The 16390-nt window shown below is 43.3% G+C and overlaps 1 protein-coding gene across 1 annotated transcript; it reads left to right on the top strand.

Moving 5' to 3' along the window:
* The first annotated feature begins 1568 nt into the window (after positions 1-1568).
* ARPC1A (actin related protein 2/3 complex subunit 1A) lies at positions 1569-13710 on the top strand. Its single transcript, XM_008633453.2, has 9 exons — positions 1569-1699; positions 2468-2572; positions 5038-5260; positions 6934-7041; positions 9924-10136; positions 10712-10787; positions 10965-11158; positions 12110-12200; positions 13315-13710. Exons 1-9 carry the CDS (start codon positions 1636-1638, stop codon positions 13351-13353), a joined length of 1113 nt encoding a protein of 370 aa, XP_008631675.1. The 5' UTR covers positions 1569-1635; the 3' UTR covers positions 13354-13710.
* The last annotated feature ends 2680 nt before the right edge of the window (positions 13711-16390 follow it).

Raw genomic sequence — 16390 nt, 5'->3', positions numbered from 1 at the left:
TGTTTGATTGGTATGTGGTTATTATAAGAACCATTAAAATCATGATGGTTAAAATTGTGAGCTGGACCTAAAGCTCATATTGTTAAAAGTTGTATTTGAAGTACATTTGAAATGCAACTGTAATTCGCCTATTTTTAGAATAACAGTACTTGATTTCCTTAAACAAAAAAATAAAATAAAAACTCTCTCCAGTTACTTGCGTTGGTGAAATACTGTCTCACCTATGCTCCAAGATTCAGCACTTCCAAGATATTTGTAAAACTGTTGGTGTGATGGTAATTCCTGAGGCTCCGTAAGAGCGTACTCATCCTTCTTTCACTCCTGAGTTTCTGTTGGATTTGATATTCATTTCCTGTTTGCTTCCAAATTCCTACCTTGTCCTGAAGTCTCCACCCTCTGCTAACATGGCCATACTTGGGTATGTTGTAATTCCAGGCTATAATGGGTGTGGATGTCTTGGAATGACATCATGGAGATAGTTCTTTTAAGATGGATATGTGGGGGTAAAAATGCTTTGATCCATCAGGCAGTAGTAAATTGCTGTGAAAATTAGTGAAATATATTAAAGGAATTGACAAATCCAAGTTGGATGTATTGAACTGTGCACATTTTTATTATTACAGGTGACCATGAGTTCTTATGATATTATCTTCCATCCATTTATGCTGCCCTGGTTAATACAGGACATAGAATACTATATTTTAATACCTAAAATAGTTTAATACCTAAAATAGTTTAATGTTTAAACTCTTTTAATTTCAAAAATACACTATTCGATGTCCTGTATTAACCAAGGGCAGCATAAATGGATGGAAGATAACATAATAAAAACATTGTAAACAGCTTTGTCTGTGGATGGATGTGCCTTTAATTGGAGATGTTCAGCACTGTCTCTTTTAACAGCCATAAGTTAAAAGAAAAAAGTAGGAATTTAGCTTTTTTTAAACAAAATACTCACAAACTACAGTGATGCAGCTTGTTCTTGTAGTGTTTGAGTCTCATGGGGCAAAAGCCCTGACTATCAAACAGTTCAGTGCTAGAATTAATTTGAAGAAATTACAAATTAGTTAATTACTAATCTTAATAATTTTTCCCTAGGATGCATATAAATGGTTCATGCATATAATGTCAAATAATACATCAGTAGATCACAGTTACACATCAGTTTGGCCTACTGAAAGATTTTGTTGTACTGGATACAAGTCAGGATTTAGAATCAGTTCACTGAGCTTTGTCCTAGATATTTATTTTTTAAATTATTCTATTTCCATAGTAAAATTAATAGATTTATTAGATTTCTTGAGGACCTGCTCTCTTGTCTGTGAGGATACACAAAGAAGCAAGTGTATCTGGCTTTTAGGGCAGTTGCAATTAGCTAAAGTAAGCAGGACAATGAAAATCCATCATCCTACTGAAAATATCTGGGGGTGTGACACAGGCATCTCTTGAGCAGCCCTAACATATTTATTAAGTTGTGGTCTGTAAATAAATTGTAAAACCGCACTGAAGGATGCTTGGTAAATGTTGAAGGCTAACTTTGTTTTATTACTTCTCTCATTTTGAAGCATTTTGTTTTCAATTTTACATCTTTCAGCCTTTTCACTTTTTACAACATAGGAATCTCTTTAACTCGGAATGTCTCTACATCAGTTCCTGCTGGAGCCAATCACCTGCCATGCCTGGAACAGAGACCGTACTCGTAAGTAATAGGTTCATTTTCATTTTTAATTTTTTTTTTTCAATTGCTATTTTCTTTCTGCTGACAGTTTTTGATCTTGTGATGTTCTGGGTCACATTCAGGGAAGGTATGGTCAGATACATAGTTCTACCTATTAAATGTTCCACTTATGATCCAAAAAGCACGTCTTCCAAATCGGAGCTTTTCTAAACCTGTTGCTGGAACTCTGTCATAGGAGGTAATTGAGTCTTCTGCTGTTCCACAAAGCTTTGCCTCTTGGCCAAGTTTTCTGTGTTGTGGATTGTTGTGTTCCAAATGTGTTGTCTTCCTGTGCAGAGTACTCATGACCGTGGTATGTGTACCAATATCAAACTGCCAGAGGGCAGGGTTAGATGGGATATTGGGACGGAATTCTTCCCTGTGAGGGTGGTGAGGCCCTGGCACAGGGTGCCCAGAAAAGCTGTGGCTGCCCCTGGATCCCTGGAAGTGTCCAAGGCCAGGCTGGACAGGGCTTGGAACAACCTGAGATAGTGGAAGGTGTCCCTGCCCACGGCAGGGGTTTGGAACTGGACGATCTTTAAGGTCCCTTCCATCCCAAACCATTCCATGATTCTATGTCCATAATTATTGGAGATTTTCCAGGGATTTTGTCCCTTTTTTTAACGAAGCCCATGTCATGCTCTCAAATTTGCAAATAGAGGTTTTTAGATGTGGAAGGTCTTTCCAAATATAGCATTTGGTATTAAAAAACCTTCTGTACAATTGGATTGTTTTATTTCTTCTTTCAAGAGATTGCCATTAGCCCTAATAACCATGAAGTGCACATCTACAAGAAGAGTGGGAACCAGTGGGTGAAAGCTCACGAGCTGAAGGAACACAATGGACACATTACAGGTGAGATTGTGCTGAGCCAGACATGAAGTTTTCCAACCTCCTCTGTTTTCCCCAGTTGAGATTCTGAGCAGGAAATCTGCAAGCATTGAGTAAATAGATCTTTTTATAGGTTGGCATTCCCACTTAGAGAGAGCCTTGCAGCAGTTTTCTGAACTGCATGCAGTGAATGTTAGAAAGAAAAGCCCTATCTCATTTCCAGACATTTCAGTGGAGTTACTGAGCCATTTTTTCTTATCTATGGCTTATTTTTCATCTATAATGACATAATGAGAACACATTTTCAGTCTGCTGAAGTAATCTGGTTGTGTCACAGTGATGCATGCTGCTCCCTTTCAAGTGCCAGTACTAAAATTTCATCAAGTATATGACTGCAGCATTGCTTTGTGGTTTCCAACAACAATAAATACCCTTTTTTAGGGACTGTATAAACATTGAAGTGGCCAGTCCTGGACTTAGACCCAGTGAGCACATTTATTGCAGGCCCAGAGTATCTGTATATCCACAATGAAAATAAAGAAGAGCTGCCACGATGAGTTATATAAAATAACAAGGTGTTATTTTAAAAAATGTGATTATCCTGTGGCAGTCTTTTGTATTATGGGGGATTTTTTTTCATGGTGATATTTTTAAAAGGGCTTTATTATTTAAGAAAATGAAAACAATTAATACAAGCACTTGCCCAAAGCAGCAAATTCTGTTCTCAGCTCACTAATGGGCAGAAGTATCTGCGCAACAGCATTTTGTAGCAACAATTTTTGCTGTCCAAGAGCACAACTGTCCCTGCTCCTTCGTGAAGAGTTGCTTAGGCTGCATTTACAAAGGAAGTGTTTCCCTCAAAGACATTTCTTTGCATTTTACTTGTACCTGTTAGCATTAGAAGCCAAATATTCATGACTTGGGAAAAGAGCTCTCTCTGCTTTCCTGCACGGTGTGTACCTTTGGAGTACAAAACACTGTGGTGGTTGTAAAGAGTGGAGTTAAGCTATGGTTACACACAGGAGATCCACTGATCAAACTGCTTGTAACCCCTGACAGGAGTGAGTCAGCTGCTGCCACTCCAGCCCCTGATCACAGGGGACAAGGTCCTTCTCTTGACTAAGGTTTGTGGTGAGCTGCCTCTGCTCACTCACAGGAAGAGCTTTATTCTCTCTCTTGGCTTAGTTTTCTGCTAAACTAAAAATCTAAACTTGGAATAGATCAGAACAGGTGGGAGGAGATGGGTGAACAAGAGAAGGAAAGAGAGGCAGGATGGTCCCTGTTTCAAAGGCAGTGCTAGAACTTCTGTAACTGTGGTTTCAGGCTACTAAGCTCTGCACTTTTTAAGCATAAACCTGTTTCGAGGTAACACTATATGAACAATATAACATTAGTACACATTCTTTCCATCGCTTTTATCCATTTTCAGTTTGTGAGCTTAAGAGATGTTTTTAATACTGAATGTAGTAATGGAAAACCACTGACATATAATTGGTGGCAGGAGAGTTGAGGATTGCAATCTGCATCTCAAAGGATGCTAGAGAAAAGATGAAAAATAATGTTCCCATAAGACTTTCCAATTGGCAAAGGCATCCTTCGTTGCCTAGGAGGGGAAAAAAGCAATGGCAGCCTTATCAAAGATTTTATTTTATTCTTTGAACTTGAGTTTTTTCTTTTGGTAAACCTTTCTCATGACACAGGTTAAATAGGCACGGAAAAAATGTAAGCATTGTGTCAGTACATAAAGATTGATAACATCTAACCAAAAAAACCCTGTTATCTAAACTTTAGATCATGTCTGCAGTCTGGCAGCAAGCACACAACGTTGCTAGATGTTGTGCAGTTTTAGAATTGCTGGGTTTCAGCTGTTGAGAGGGATCTTGCTGAAGTCAAGAGGTTTGGAGGGTGCTGGTGGACGGGCCTTGGCCAGTCTGCAGAGCTCCACCTGTTGGCCAGCCCACGGAGCTGCCTCAGGCAGCAATCCCTGGGATCTGGGAATTTGGGATCTGCAGGTTTGATGAAAGCTAAAGGGAGAAACAGGTATTCCTAACAGCTTGAAATGGCTCCTGGAGAATAAGAGATGAGGGGGAATAACATAACAGTAATAACTGTCTCAGTGATCAGTTCATCAGGAACTGCAGTGACAGGACAAGGAAGAATGGCTTCAGACTGAAAGAGGGGAAATTTAGGTTACATATATGGAAAAATTATTCCCTGTGAGGGTATCGAGGCCCTGGCACAGGTTGCCCAGAGAAGCTGTGGCTGCCCTATCCCTGGAAGTGTTCAAGGCCAGGTTAGACAGGGAACAACCTGGGATAGTGAACAGGAGTTAGCACAGAGTTGGAGCTGGATGATCTTTAAGCTCCTTTCCACCCCAGACCATTCTGTGATTCTGTGACAGAAGGCTGTGAGGTGATCTCTTGTTTTGCCTTAATGTAAAGCAAACAACATGAGGGGAAAGGTAATTCCTGTGAACTCTTCACTTGCAGGTATTGACTGGGCTCCCAAAAGCGACCGCATTGTGACGTGTGGCGCCGACCGCAATGCCTACGTGTGGAGCCAGAAGGACGGCGTGTGGAAACCCACCCTCGTCATCCTGAGGATCAACCGTGCCGCCACCTTTGTCAAGTGGTCTCCCTTGGAGAACAAATTTGCAGTGGGAAGTGGAGCTCGACTCATATCTGTGTGCTACTTTGAGTCTGAAAATGACTGGTGAGCTGTTTTTATATCTTTATGGTCTGCACGGGAAAGCTGAGCCTGGTGTTACCAGCTGAGCTGGTAACTGGGTTACTATTTTGCTAATTCCTAAAATATTAAAGGAATGTAGAGGGATGGCCTCATCAGTTCTTTTGTGGACTTTATTGTTTTGGGAAAAAGGTTCCCTCTCCTCCTCACTCTGGTGTAGCACCTAAAGGCCTTTGATTTTGCCTATTTTCAGGCAGTTCAAGTTGGCGTGGATGTGTTCTGCCTGACTGTCATAAACATATGTTGCTCTTCTAAAAGTGCAAGAATTTCTGCAGAGTAAAGATTTCTTTACTACAACTGTATGTTTGAAAAAAGATAAATATTTCCTTCCCCCACCTCGTGCCAGAATGAATGAAGAAATCTTCACTCAAGTCTTTCTTCCATATCTATTATTTTGGGCCATTTCTTGTCATTAGAGGCTTGAGTCTGTCACATCTCCAGGGTGGTCTGTTAGAAGATGTCTGAGCTTGCCATTGACCTGTTCTGTGTTTTGTTATGTATTTTTATCACAGTTTATAGATTTCACACAGGAATATCACAAAATATTTCCACCATTAAGATTTTTCTCGTTTTGGCATCTAAACGCTTCTGATCTTCTCCCTTTGTAGCTGCACATGTTGGAGCTACGTTTGCTGTATCATCTGTAGGTGAAATCAGTGTGTGGAGTATCTCTCACTTTGGGTTACATAAACAGGCACAAAACCACAGGTGTCCTGTGTGCAGTCTGCCATGTGGAGATGAAAAACAATGACACCATCTGCAAAATACATTTTAAAGATTTTTTTGGACCTTTATGCTTTCGAGCATATTTACTTATCAATAGTTTTCTCTGCCTCACTTGTCTGCAAAAGAATCAAAACTCCATATGCTAAAGAAAGATAATTTTAAAAATGTGAGCCTTAAAACTTGTGCCTGATGGAAGTAAAATAAAAGAAAAATCACCATCATCCCAAAGGCCATCAAGTGAATAATAGATTTCATTACTATTTTGTAAATAGTTCAGATAAACTAAATCTGCTGAGACATATTTAGGCCACTATTGATGCATTCAGCAGCAGGACCACTTTGCACTGCACTGCAGATAATTGAGATGGATGCACTGGTTGGATCACTGGCAGTCCCCCCATTTTCTTGTTGTGTTTTATAGTTAGTGTATTATTAAACAGTAGAAAAGTCAATAGGCAAGAGATGTGACTGTAAAACTTGTTAGAAGGAGCTGGAGAAGGACTTGTACTTGGTGATCCATGAAAATAGGGCTGCTTAGCTCAGTGTCACAGTCACAGCTGACCTTGTGTTCACTGGGGGAAAGAGACCTGGCAATTCCTGTGCAAAATTCACATCAAGGAGTTCCATCTGGTGCATTATAAAAATTAGTTTGAAGGGGAATAGGACTTAGCTGAGGAGATACATATTTAATGAGTTTGTTCATAGTATTTCAAAGTTTAATTGAGCTAACCATAAAGTTCACAGATTGCACAAGAGAACATGAAACATTTGTAGATGAAGTTTTTCCAAAACTGATGTGTTTAGTCGTTGACAAGGAGAGAGCTTTTTGAGGAGTGCTTCATGGATTTCTGGGAATCAGGTAAAATATGTCCATATAAACTTTTAAATCTTTCTTTGGTTTGTTTTTATTTTAGGTGGGTGAGCAAACACATTAAAAAGCCCATTCGTTCCACTGTCCTCAGCCTGGACTGGCACCCCAACAATGTCCTGCTGGCTGCAGGATCCTGTGACTTCAAGTGCAGGTGAGAGAAACGAAAATACCTGTCTACAGTTTGGGTTACTGGATCAAATCAGTAGCTTGAGCATGTTGGTCAGCCATTTGCACTTGCTGTTAGAATAAAAGATGGCTCATTGTGTTGGTACCAAAGAAAGATGTCTAGCTCAAGAATGTTGGCTTTGATGCTGCTGTGTCCTGACTTTGGACTGCCAACATGGATCTGCTGCTGAATTCACACCTGAATTTAGGGAATTGGTGGGTTCCTTCCCAGCATTACACAGCAGTGTGTACTGAGGCTGAGAGCTGGTCATTAGGCTGAAGTTGGATTAGCAGGTGTCATCTTGTGGAACACCAACACTGCCAGTTAGAGGTTAAAAAGCAATATCCTAATGGTGCAGTCCCAAAATTCAGAGTATCTGGCCATTTCCAAAGGTGTTACCCCATCTTTTTGTTCCCTAACTTCCTTGTTTCCTCTCCTTTGCCTGTGCTGGCCCTAAAGCTCTCACACCTTTGTGGGGAGCAGAGTCAAGAAATTGATGCATCTGCAACTCAACACAATAAAAGAGAATTTTTGAAGATCATTAAAAAAAAAAGCTGTTTAAAGCAGACTGGTGTGAGAGATGGATGGGGCAGACTTTGAAACTAATTGTGAAATTACAGCATGAGGGATGGGCCCTGCAAACTGCTCTGTGCTGAGTGATTGGGGTCACTGCAGGGAAGTCTGCATGGGGAGTCTGCAGGGCCTGACTTGAATCCACATTGACTTAATCACTTGTACCTTGAATGGTAATGAAAGCTTCTTTTCTTAAATTCTTTATGTAATAGGGCAATTTTTAAGCTTCAAAGTGTGTACTAAAAATGACTAAGGAGGAGTTGGAGGGGGAGGTGGGACTGACTATTACAGTCCTTATTTCAGAATGAAAGCCTTGCATCTAAACCGCATCCTTTGATAGCTTTTCATGTAAGGAAAGATATTAAATGGAACCTGGGAAGGAGGGGAGAGTTGTCTCCCCTTTCCTGCCTTATTTCCAGTTTTAATTACATAAACTGTATGTATTCAGTTCCTTTCACAAAAAAGGTGATGTGAAACAGAAGCAGCTACTTTTCTCCTTACAGAAGTAGCCACTTTTCACATGCGGAAATTTTTTAATTTGGGTTCATAGAGGACCTCAGGACTTTGACATTAGGTCACCTGGAATATGTGTGTGTGTGTCCAACCCAAACCATTCTGGGATTCTAGGATTCTTTCTCTTCCCCAAAACCATGAAAAACTATTCTCTTTTGTGAATGATGAGTACAGATCTCTGGAATTCCAGTTCTCCCTTCTGTTCCATATTAAAAAAAATAAAGATACCTGAAGTGGGCACCTGTTCTGATGGAAATTAGGAAATGGATCTGCCAGAGCCGCTGCCATGTAATAAGCAGCTAAGTGGGAAACATTTTGGGGAAAGAATGGAGGGCAAGAGGCTGCAAATTGCTGGGTGTTTTTTGGTGGTTGGCCAAGATAAATGAGCTCCCCTTACATTTATCTGAAATATATATGTATCTATAGCTATGAACACCACATAAGTATGATTTCATGTTCTAGGCTGTGGGAATGAAAGTAATTTCCCAAAGTTCTTTGAAGGCTGGGGCCTTCAAGCTGAGGTGATTTTGGTTTTAAAAGACAGGGAGACTTTAATAAGGGAAAAGACTTCTTGTATTTTTTTTTAACTAACAGTTAAATTCAAGGTCTTCCCTACTTAGGTATGATTTTCCTGCTTTGTGTCAAAGGCTGTTGCTTTAAACATCTTGTCCTATTTCCATACATTAAGAGAACCATCCTTTTAGGTGGCTCTATAAAATTCAGTTTTTTAAAGGTTTTCATTAGATTATATTTAAACTGATAAAGCCAAATATATTTCCATACTTAATTCCCTGAAAATCTGTACCTAATATAGCTGCAGTTAAACCCTTCTCATTGCAAATGAGCAGCTTTATTGAGATAAGCACTTTGGAAGTGCTTACCCCACACATACAAAAGATACAAAAAACAAGGAGAGGGGAGCTACATTTCCTTAAACTCACTATAAAATAATTCCTGTTTGTGTGTGACTGCAACCATGAATATTTGATCATAGTTTTTCATTTATACTGATTTTTTTTTTCTCTGGTAGTAGCATGGTGTAGCTGCCTTGCTCCTCCTGTTCAATGGACTCAAATCCTATGGTTGTGACGTCCCATTAAATTCCATGGTAACAGTCAAGAACACCATATTGTGGCATGTCTGAATCATGCAGAAGGAATGTGATGAAAGGGGGAGGCTTTCTGTTTAAACATATCTTGAAAATTGTAGTGCTGGGAAAAAAAAAACCCTATAAAAACACTGCAGTATTTCAGGTTTTCACGGCATTTTTGCAAAAATGAGCCGGAAGAAGGTGGCTCAGAGCCCCTTTGCTGGCATTAGAACATCACATTTCTTTCTTTGAAATCCTGCTAAAATGGGAATGTTCTTAAAAAGTGGGTAATTTTGTAGGTGTTTGTATTAGCTTCTAATTATACAGTGCCATTCCTGGGTTTTCTCTAACTGAAGGATTGACTCCGGAGAGCTGTTAGCACCACAAAAAGATGAAAGGGAAATCTTGGCACGGGGAAAAATGCACTGACAACGTGTATTTTTGTGCCATCTTCTGGAAAAAAAGGGAGAGGACTACAAGAACAGCATTTATGAGAAACCTGTGTGCTTTACACCCTTTGTACTGCTGCTTTCTCTCTGCACACTGCTGCTTCCAGGCTTGTTTAAAGACACCAAAATACTTTATTTTGGGAGAATCGGGACGCATCTCTCCGCTTCCAACATGAAATGCATCCCATGCTCCCAGGAGCTTTGTTCTCTCTTTGTTCATGCTAGAATCTTTTTATTTGCAGGGTGTTCTCTGCTTACATTAAGGAAGTGGATGAAAAGCCAGCCAGCACACCCTGGGGGTCCAAGATGCCTTTTGGGCAGCTGATGTCGGAATTCGGGGGCGCGGGCAGCGGAGGGTGGGTGCACAGCGTGAGCTTCTCCGCCAGCGGCAACCGCCTGGCCTGGGTCAGTCATGACAGCACTGTGTCAGTGGCTGATGCCTCCAAAAACATGATGTGAGTATCCCCTTGATGGTATTATTAGCCTGATGATCCTAAAGGTCTTTTCCAACCTTAATGATTCTGTGATTCTGTGTGGAATACCGTGCTCGCAAGCATGTGCCTCTCTTGCCTGTTTTACTGTAGATTCCAGGAGTCTCTTTGAAGCTTATATAAATGTAAATATTCTCTAAATAAGGTTGGTTCTGGGAATTTTAGATTATATCATTTAAATTCTTTGTAAGAATCCTTCAGTGAGGGTATAGCCAGTTTGTTTTGGGGGAAAAAAGAGTCATTTGGGAAAAAAAGGTATATTCAGTAACTGGGGAAACAATATTTCCTTTTACAAAACAATATTTGCAATACAAAATATTCCAAACAATATTCCCAATTCAAATGTCATAGTTCTTCCAGCACACTTACATTAGACTAAAACTTTTTATTACAAATTACAACCTTCTGGTGTCACCACAGGACAGCCAAGCTACCCTGACTTTTCCAGTAATCCTTGGATGGGAATGGTGCCTATTTTTTGTTAGAGCCGAAAATGAGAGGTTTCAATGAATCCCTCTAACAAATGTTCTTGTGCTCAGGGTTTCACAGCTGAAAACAGAGTTCCTCCCACTCCTGAGCGTGTCCTTTGTCTCTGAGAACAGCGTGGTGGCAGCTGTAAGTGTCTGCTGTTTCCTCCTTGTAGAGCTTTGTCGTGTTTTGGAGGGGGAGGAAACCCCGTATTTTGCACAGCTAATAGTAACAATAAAGCTCTGCCCCAGTGTCAGTGTTTGCATTTGGAAGGGCAGGGTGGGAATGCTGAGCTGGTGTTTCCTAACGGGTGTTTGGTTGCAGGGCCACGACTGCTGCCCGATGCTCTTCAACTGTGACGACCGTGGCTTGCTGACCTTCGTTTCCAAACTCGACATTCCCAAACAGAGCATCCAGCGCAATATCTCCGCCATGGAACGCTTCCGGAACATGGATAAAAGAGCCACCACAGAAGATCGTAACACCACCCTGGAGACCCTGCACCAAAACAGTATAACGTGAGTGTCCTGCTGCCAGCATGAGGACAGGGAATGTTCTCCATGGCCAGTGGGTTTCTCAGGATGTCCTGCAAAACCCTCAGATTTGCTGTACCAGAAGGGTGTAACTCTTATCCCTTTTTCCTGGCGGTCTTTCCCTAACAGCTCTCTCTGTTTGTGGGATTTACGTGGGTGCTGGTGAAGTTAATCATTGACATGGCTACAGCTGTTTGCTCGTGGTTAATGTGTTGTGTACCTTGGACACTGCTTATCTTATCAAATAAGTGCATAGTTCCCAAGAGGCTGCTGGCACTGTGCAAAATCCAGTCAGCAGAATCCACCTGAAACAGGAATTCACATCCCAGCTTCCTATTTCAGATGTTAGTGCCTTGTGTATTTATTTACTGTATTTATTTCAGTTTGTTTTCAAAGTGAAAGAGGGGAAATTTAGGTTAGATATACAGAAAAATCCTTCCCTCTGAGGCTGGGAAGGAGGCCAGGTTGCCCAGGGAAGCTGTGGCTGGCCCCTCCCCGGAAGTGTCCAAGGCCAGGTTGGATGGGGCTTGGAACAACCTGGGATAGTGGAAGGGGTCCCTGCCCATGGCAGGGGGGTGGGACTGGATGAGCTTTAAGGTCCTTTCCATCCCAAACCATTCCATGATTCTGTTAGTCAAAAGGATTGATTCAGGTTAATTGGGTAAAATATCTTTCCATTTAAAAAATTATGTGATCCCAAAGGATGTTAAGCAATTTCTCTTTATTTAAGGAAAGCATTTAGTCTCACCAAGCCCTTAAAGAGCTTCCAGCATCCTTTTCTTTGCTTATTTTTCTGAGGCATTCTACCAAGAATCTAGTGTAGGCTCTGGTATAGTCATGTCTCCATCTGAAAGAGTAGGAGTAGAATTCAACCCAAATTTCCCAGTTTTCTGGCTCTCTGGAATGGGTGTTGGAGCTCTCATTCTCTGTTTGCAGCCAAGTGTCTATTTATGAGATAGACAAACGGGATTGTCGGAAATTCTGCACCACCGGCATCGATGGAGCAATGACCATCTGGGATTTTAAGGTAAAAATGTGCTTTTACTACCATGTTTATGTGAACTAGCTGGGGTGGTGGGGTTCTTCTTTTGATCTCTTGAGTATCAACTCCTGGGGCTCAGCCTCAAGCCAGGTTTTATTAGCAGCAGGAAATCCAGACTGGAATATTCAAAACCATTAGTGAAGTCAATAAGAAAAACAGATCCAAGAATCAGCATAAATGCAGATGCAGTTTTTTTAGCAGATGGTGCTAATACAGACTTACTTTTTAAATTGAATTACTTAATGTCCCTGTAGGAATCCCCTTAATTCTTTCCTTCTCCAGCCTCAGCCACAGTTGGGCTGGAACAATTCGTACAACACAACCCTCTTCCTCTTCCTGCTCCCATCCCTTGGGACTCTGCTCATTGTCCTGCTGCAGAACATGGTCCTGTCCTCTCAGAATTAACTTAGCCAAGGAGTAAGAAGTTGCCTCTAACAGCTGGAAAATACAATATTGAAAATCCTAGAAGAATGTAATAATTTCTATGCTTGCTTTGCTCAGGCCTGGCCAACAGAGGTCCCTGTTGGTCTTCCCAAAACTGGGATATGGGATCTGATTTAGGGAAGGAATAGATTGTCTCTGTTCTGTGGTCCCAGAGTGCTCTGGTGGAGACAGGAGCCAAACATGAAGTTGAGGTGATCTCTAAGCTGCTTTAGTTCAGTCTCAGGTCTGTATCACTGGTCTGCACATGCCTGAGTTTGAAAGAAATGACCATTGGGGTCTCTGTCTCTTGAATTAGGAAGAAATCCTTTAAGAAGAAATTCTTCCCTGTGAGGGTGGGGAGGCCCTGGCACAGGTTGCCCAGGGAAGCTGTGGCTGTTCCTTCCCTGGAAGCGTCCTAGGCCAGGTTGGACAGGGATTGGAGCAACCTGGGATAGTGGAAGGTGTCCCTGCCCATGGCAGGAGGTTGGAACTGCATGATTTTCAAGGTCCCTTCCAACCCAAATCGTTCTGGGATTCTGTGACTGAGTCTAATTTCAAGTACTCATGGTTTTTACTTGGTTTTTTTAGCATTTACACTGAATTATTTAACCTGAAATATTTACACTGCAAGCTACTGCAGCAGATTGTGATCAAGATTTTTTTTCTCTCCTTCAAGACTTTAGAGTCCTCCATCCAAGGGCTACGAATCATGTAAAGATGGATTTCCATGATCTAGCAGGACAAACTGCTTGACAGAATGCAGCTCCCACATCTGCACGAACCTGAAAAGGGAGGAGGAGGAGGAAGGTGAAATATTTGGAAACACAGAGAAAATACAGCTTGGCAGATTTTCTTTTGAATCTAAATTTGGTGAATTGTGTTGGTTTCAAAATCAGCTGTGATTGTTCTTTTTTTTTTTTTTTTTGGTTGGTTGTTTCATTCCATTCTTTACCAAAGCTGCTCCTTAAGTAGTTTATTGCAGGAAGTTATGAATCACTAACTTAAAAGGGGAATTTTATGTAAATTGTCTGCTAGAAATAATAATAATAATAATAAAAAAGAGAAAAACTGATTCTTTGTTTTGACGCTTGTTGGCAGTGATTAAAAAAGGGATGTTAAGGATATTGGGAGAGTGACAGAGTGGGGAAGACCCTGCACTGATATTTTATGGCCTTAAAACAGGAAAAGTTCATCTTAACTGAAAGGTTCTCAAAGTTGACAGATGAAGACCCCGAGTTCTGATGATCTGGGTGTGAGGATTAGATGAGCTTCTTCCAGGAGGATTGTTCCCTTGAAGTGATGATTTTGGAGGATGAATGATTTTATCCTACTACTCTTCATTCTGTCTGCCTTGCATTTAATCCATAATAACAGCAAATTGATTTTTATTGTCTGCTCAGTGAGTCACAGTTTTCCAAAGGTGAATGACCAGAATTATTTGTAGTTGCCTTTGGGTTTGGTCCCAAGCCTGCTCCCAGGGCAGTGCCCGGGGGACAGGATGTAAGGCTCTGTGTGGAAAGTGAGACAAAAATCTGTTGAGCCTGGGGAAGACAAATTAAAAGCAAATCACTTTGTAAGTCTGTGAAGCTGCAAGGCTTGGGAATCACCATCTCTGGAGGTGTTCATGGATGTGGCACTCTGTGCTCTGGTCTGGTTGACAAGGTGGGGATTGGCCACAGGTTGGATTTGGTGGACTTGGAGATCTTTTCCACCCTCAGTGATTCTGGGATTCTGTGTCCTGTTAGAGCTGAGCTCTCGGGCTGTAAAACCCTGTATGTGTAATGACTGGTGGGCAAATGAAGTTCCAACCAGAGGTGTCAATGTAGTCTGGCTTCTGTGCTGATCCTTTGTCTCCAGGTACCTTTTGCAGTTCAGCTCTGAGCCTCAGGAGCTCATGGAGGCATTTGCACACAACTTACTTTATTCACAGGGTGTAGTTTCTCCTCCCTGTGTTGCTGCCTTGCTGTGCTCCGAGGGGATTAGCTGGCTCATGGCATTGCTTTACAAGGCCTTACGTTGTTATTTCTGCCAAAAATGCAGAAGTGTCTTAGAAAAAACCCGATGACTAAATTTACCACTTCCTCTGGAACCCAGAGTTGCTTCATACCCTGCTCGTTTCTCAGCTCGGGGGGGCTGGAAGGGGAGGGTGGAAGATCAGCTCGGAGTGGCACACCTGTGCTCACATCCTTTGTGTCCAGTGTGAGTGGGAATTCCTGAGCATGGTGAGGGAATCAGCACTGGGCTCTTGGCACATGTTTGTGGAGCTGGGATTGGTATTTTCCCTCTGGAAGGGATGTTCTCAGCTATCCCAGGGCTAGCTGCTGGCTGTGTGTGCTGATGTTGCACACTGCCTCATAGGCTCTTGGGGCTGAGCAATGGGGCTCTGCACAAGCAGGGATGCCAGGGAATGCTCACTGGAGCCTGCCTGAAACACACTCCACCCAGAGAATCACTGTGGTTCATCACCCACCCTGCCCCACCCGCAGAGAAAACATCACCAGAAGTGTCCCCATGTTCCCAGTGCCTGTGCAGTGGGACAGTTCCTCTACAGCCTTCTTGAGGATGTGACGTGCTATGGGGGCAGGAGGATCTTCCCACTTCTGAAACAGAAGCAAAAGCTGGTAAAGGGTTTGGGCAAACATGAGCTGGGTCTGGCAGAGGCTCAGCAGGGCTGAGCTTCTATCGCTGACCTCCACGGTGCCAGATTGCCCCCCCCTGTGCTGTCAAGCCTTGGAGAGCCCCAAGTAATATTCAAAAGCAGTGGAGGCAGCTTGTGGCACTCCTTAGCACAGGCTCAGGCTGGAGCAGCCTGGAGATGGGAGCGATGAGGATAGGGGATGGCAGGTGAGGGACAGGGGTCACACTGTCCTCTCCCTTCCCTTAGTAATGTACCCCAAATCCTCCTGCAGAAGTTAAAACCAGCCCACAGTTCATTTCCATCCCTACCCGGGTGCCATCTCAGGATCTCCCTGTGTCTGCAGGGATCAGAGCAACACACATGAAATGAAGCACAGCTATGGATGAGGACCATGAGCGAGGGGCTGCCTGCTCTGTGGCAACACCCCCCCCCCCCTCCTTCACCTGCAGCTGACCCCTCGCGTGGGGATCGATTCTGCAGCTCAGCCAATACCAGGTTATTGTATCCAAATCCTGCAGCTGAGAAGAGATCCTGCCCTCCCTGTACGGACCCCAGCATGCTGCTGTGCCAGTGCTGTGACATCACTCAGAGAGGGAAGGGGTGAGTGCATCCCGGCGAGAATGGGATAAAATTTAGTTGCTCTGAAGTAGGAGGGGTGGTTGTCTGGTGCGTGGGGACACAGGCATGGTGCCCGCAGCCAGCCTGGGACTGGGGCCCACTGGGCTCTGTGGGATGCAGGAACCAGCAGCAGCTGCTGCCGAGGGCAGCCGGATCCAGGCTCCGCGGGGTCCTGCGGATCTCCCCGGCCGTGGGAGGCGATGCTGACGGGCATCTCGCCCCGCGTGGGCTCCAGGCACGGCTGTTCCCTGGTGGGGGCCAGCACTGGCATCGGGGGAGTCCCCATCCCTCCGAAACGCATCGGGAGCCGGGGGCGAAGAAGACTCCCGCTGCCAAGGGAGACGACGGGAATCCTTCCCTTCTGTTCTCCTGGCTGTGCTCTTCCCTGGAGCACCCAGGGCGAGTTGCCCACGTCCCACCGAGCGGCCGGGAGCACCCCGGGGCCGGGGGCCCGTCCACGTGCGGCGATGCTGGAGCGGCCTGGGCCGCAGGGACA

This window comes from Corvus brachyrhynchos, unplaced genomic scaffold (assembly GCF_000691975.1).
Source record: "Corvus brachyrhynchos isolate BGI_N302 unplaced genomic scaffold, ASM69197v1 scaffold5, whole genome shotgun sequence".
NCBI lineage: Eukaryota > Metazoa > Chordata > Aves > Passeriformes > Corvidae > Corvus > Corvus brachyrhynchos.
Note: the sequence above shows the minus strand (reverse complement) of the source record. Positions and strands in the feature narration are given on the sequence as shown.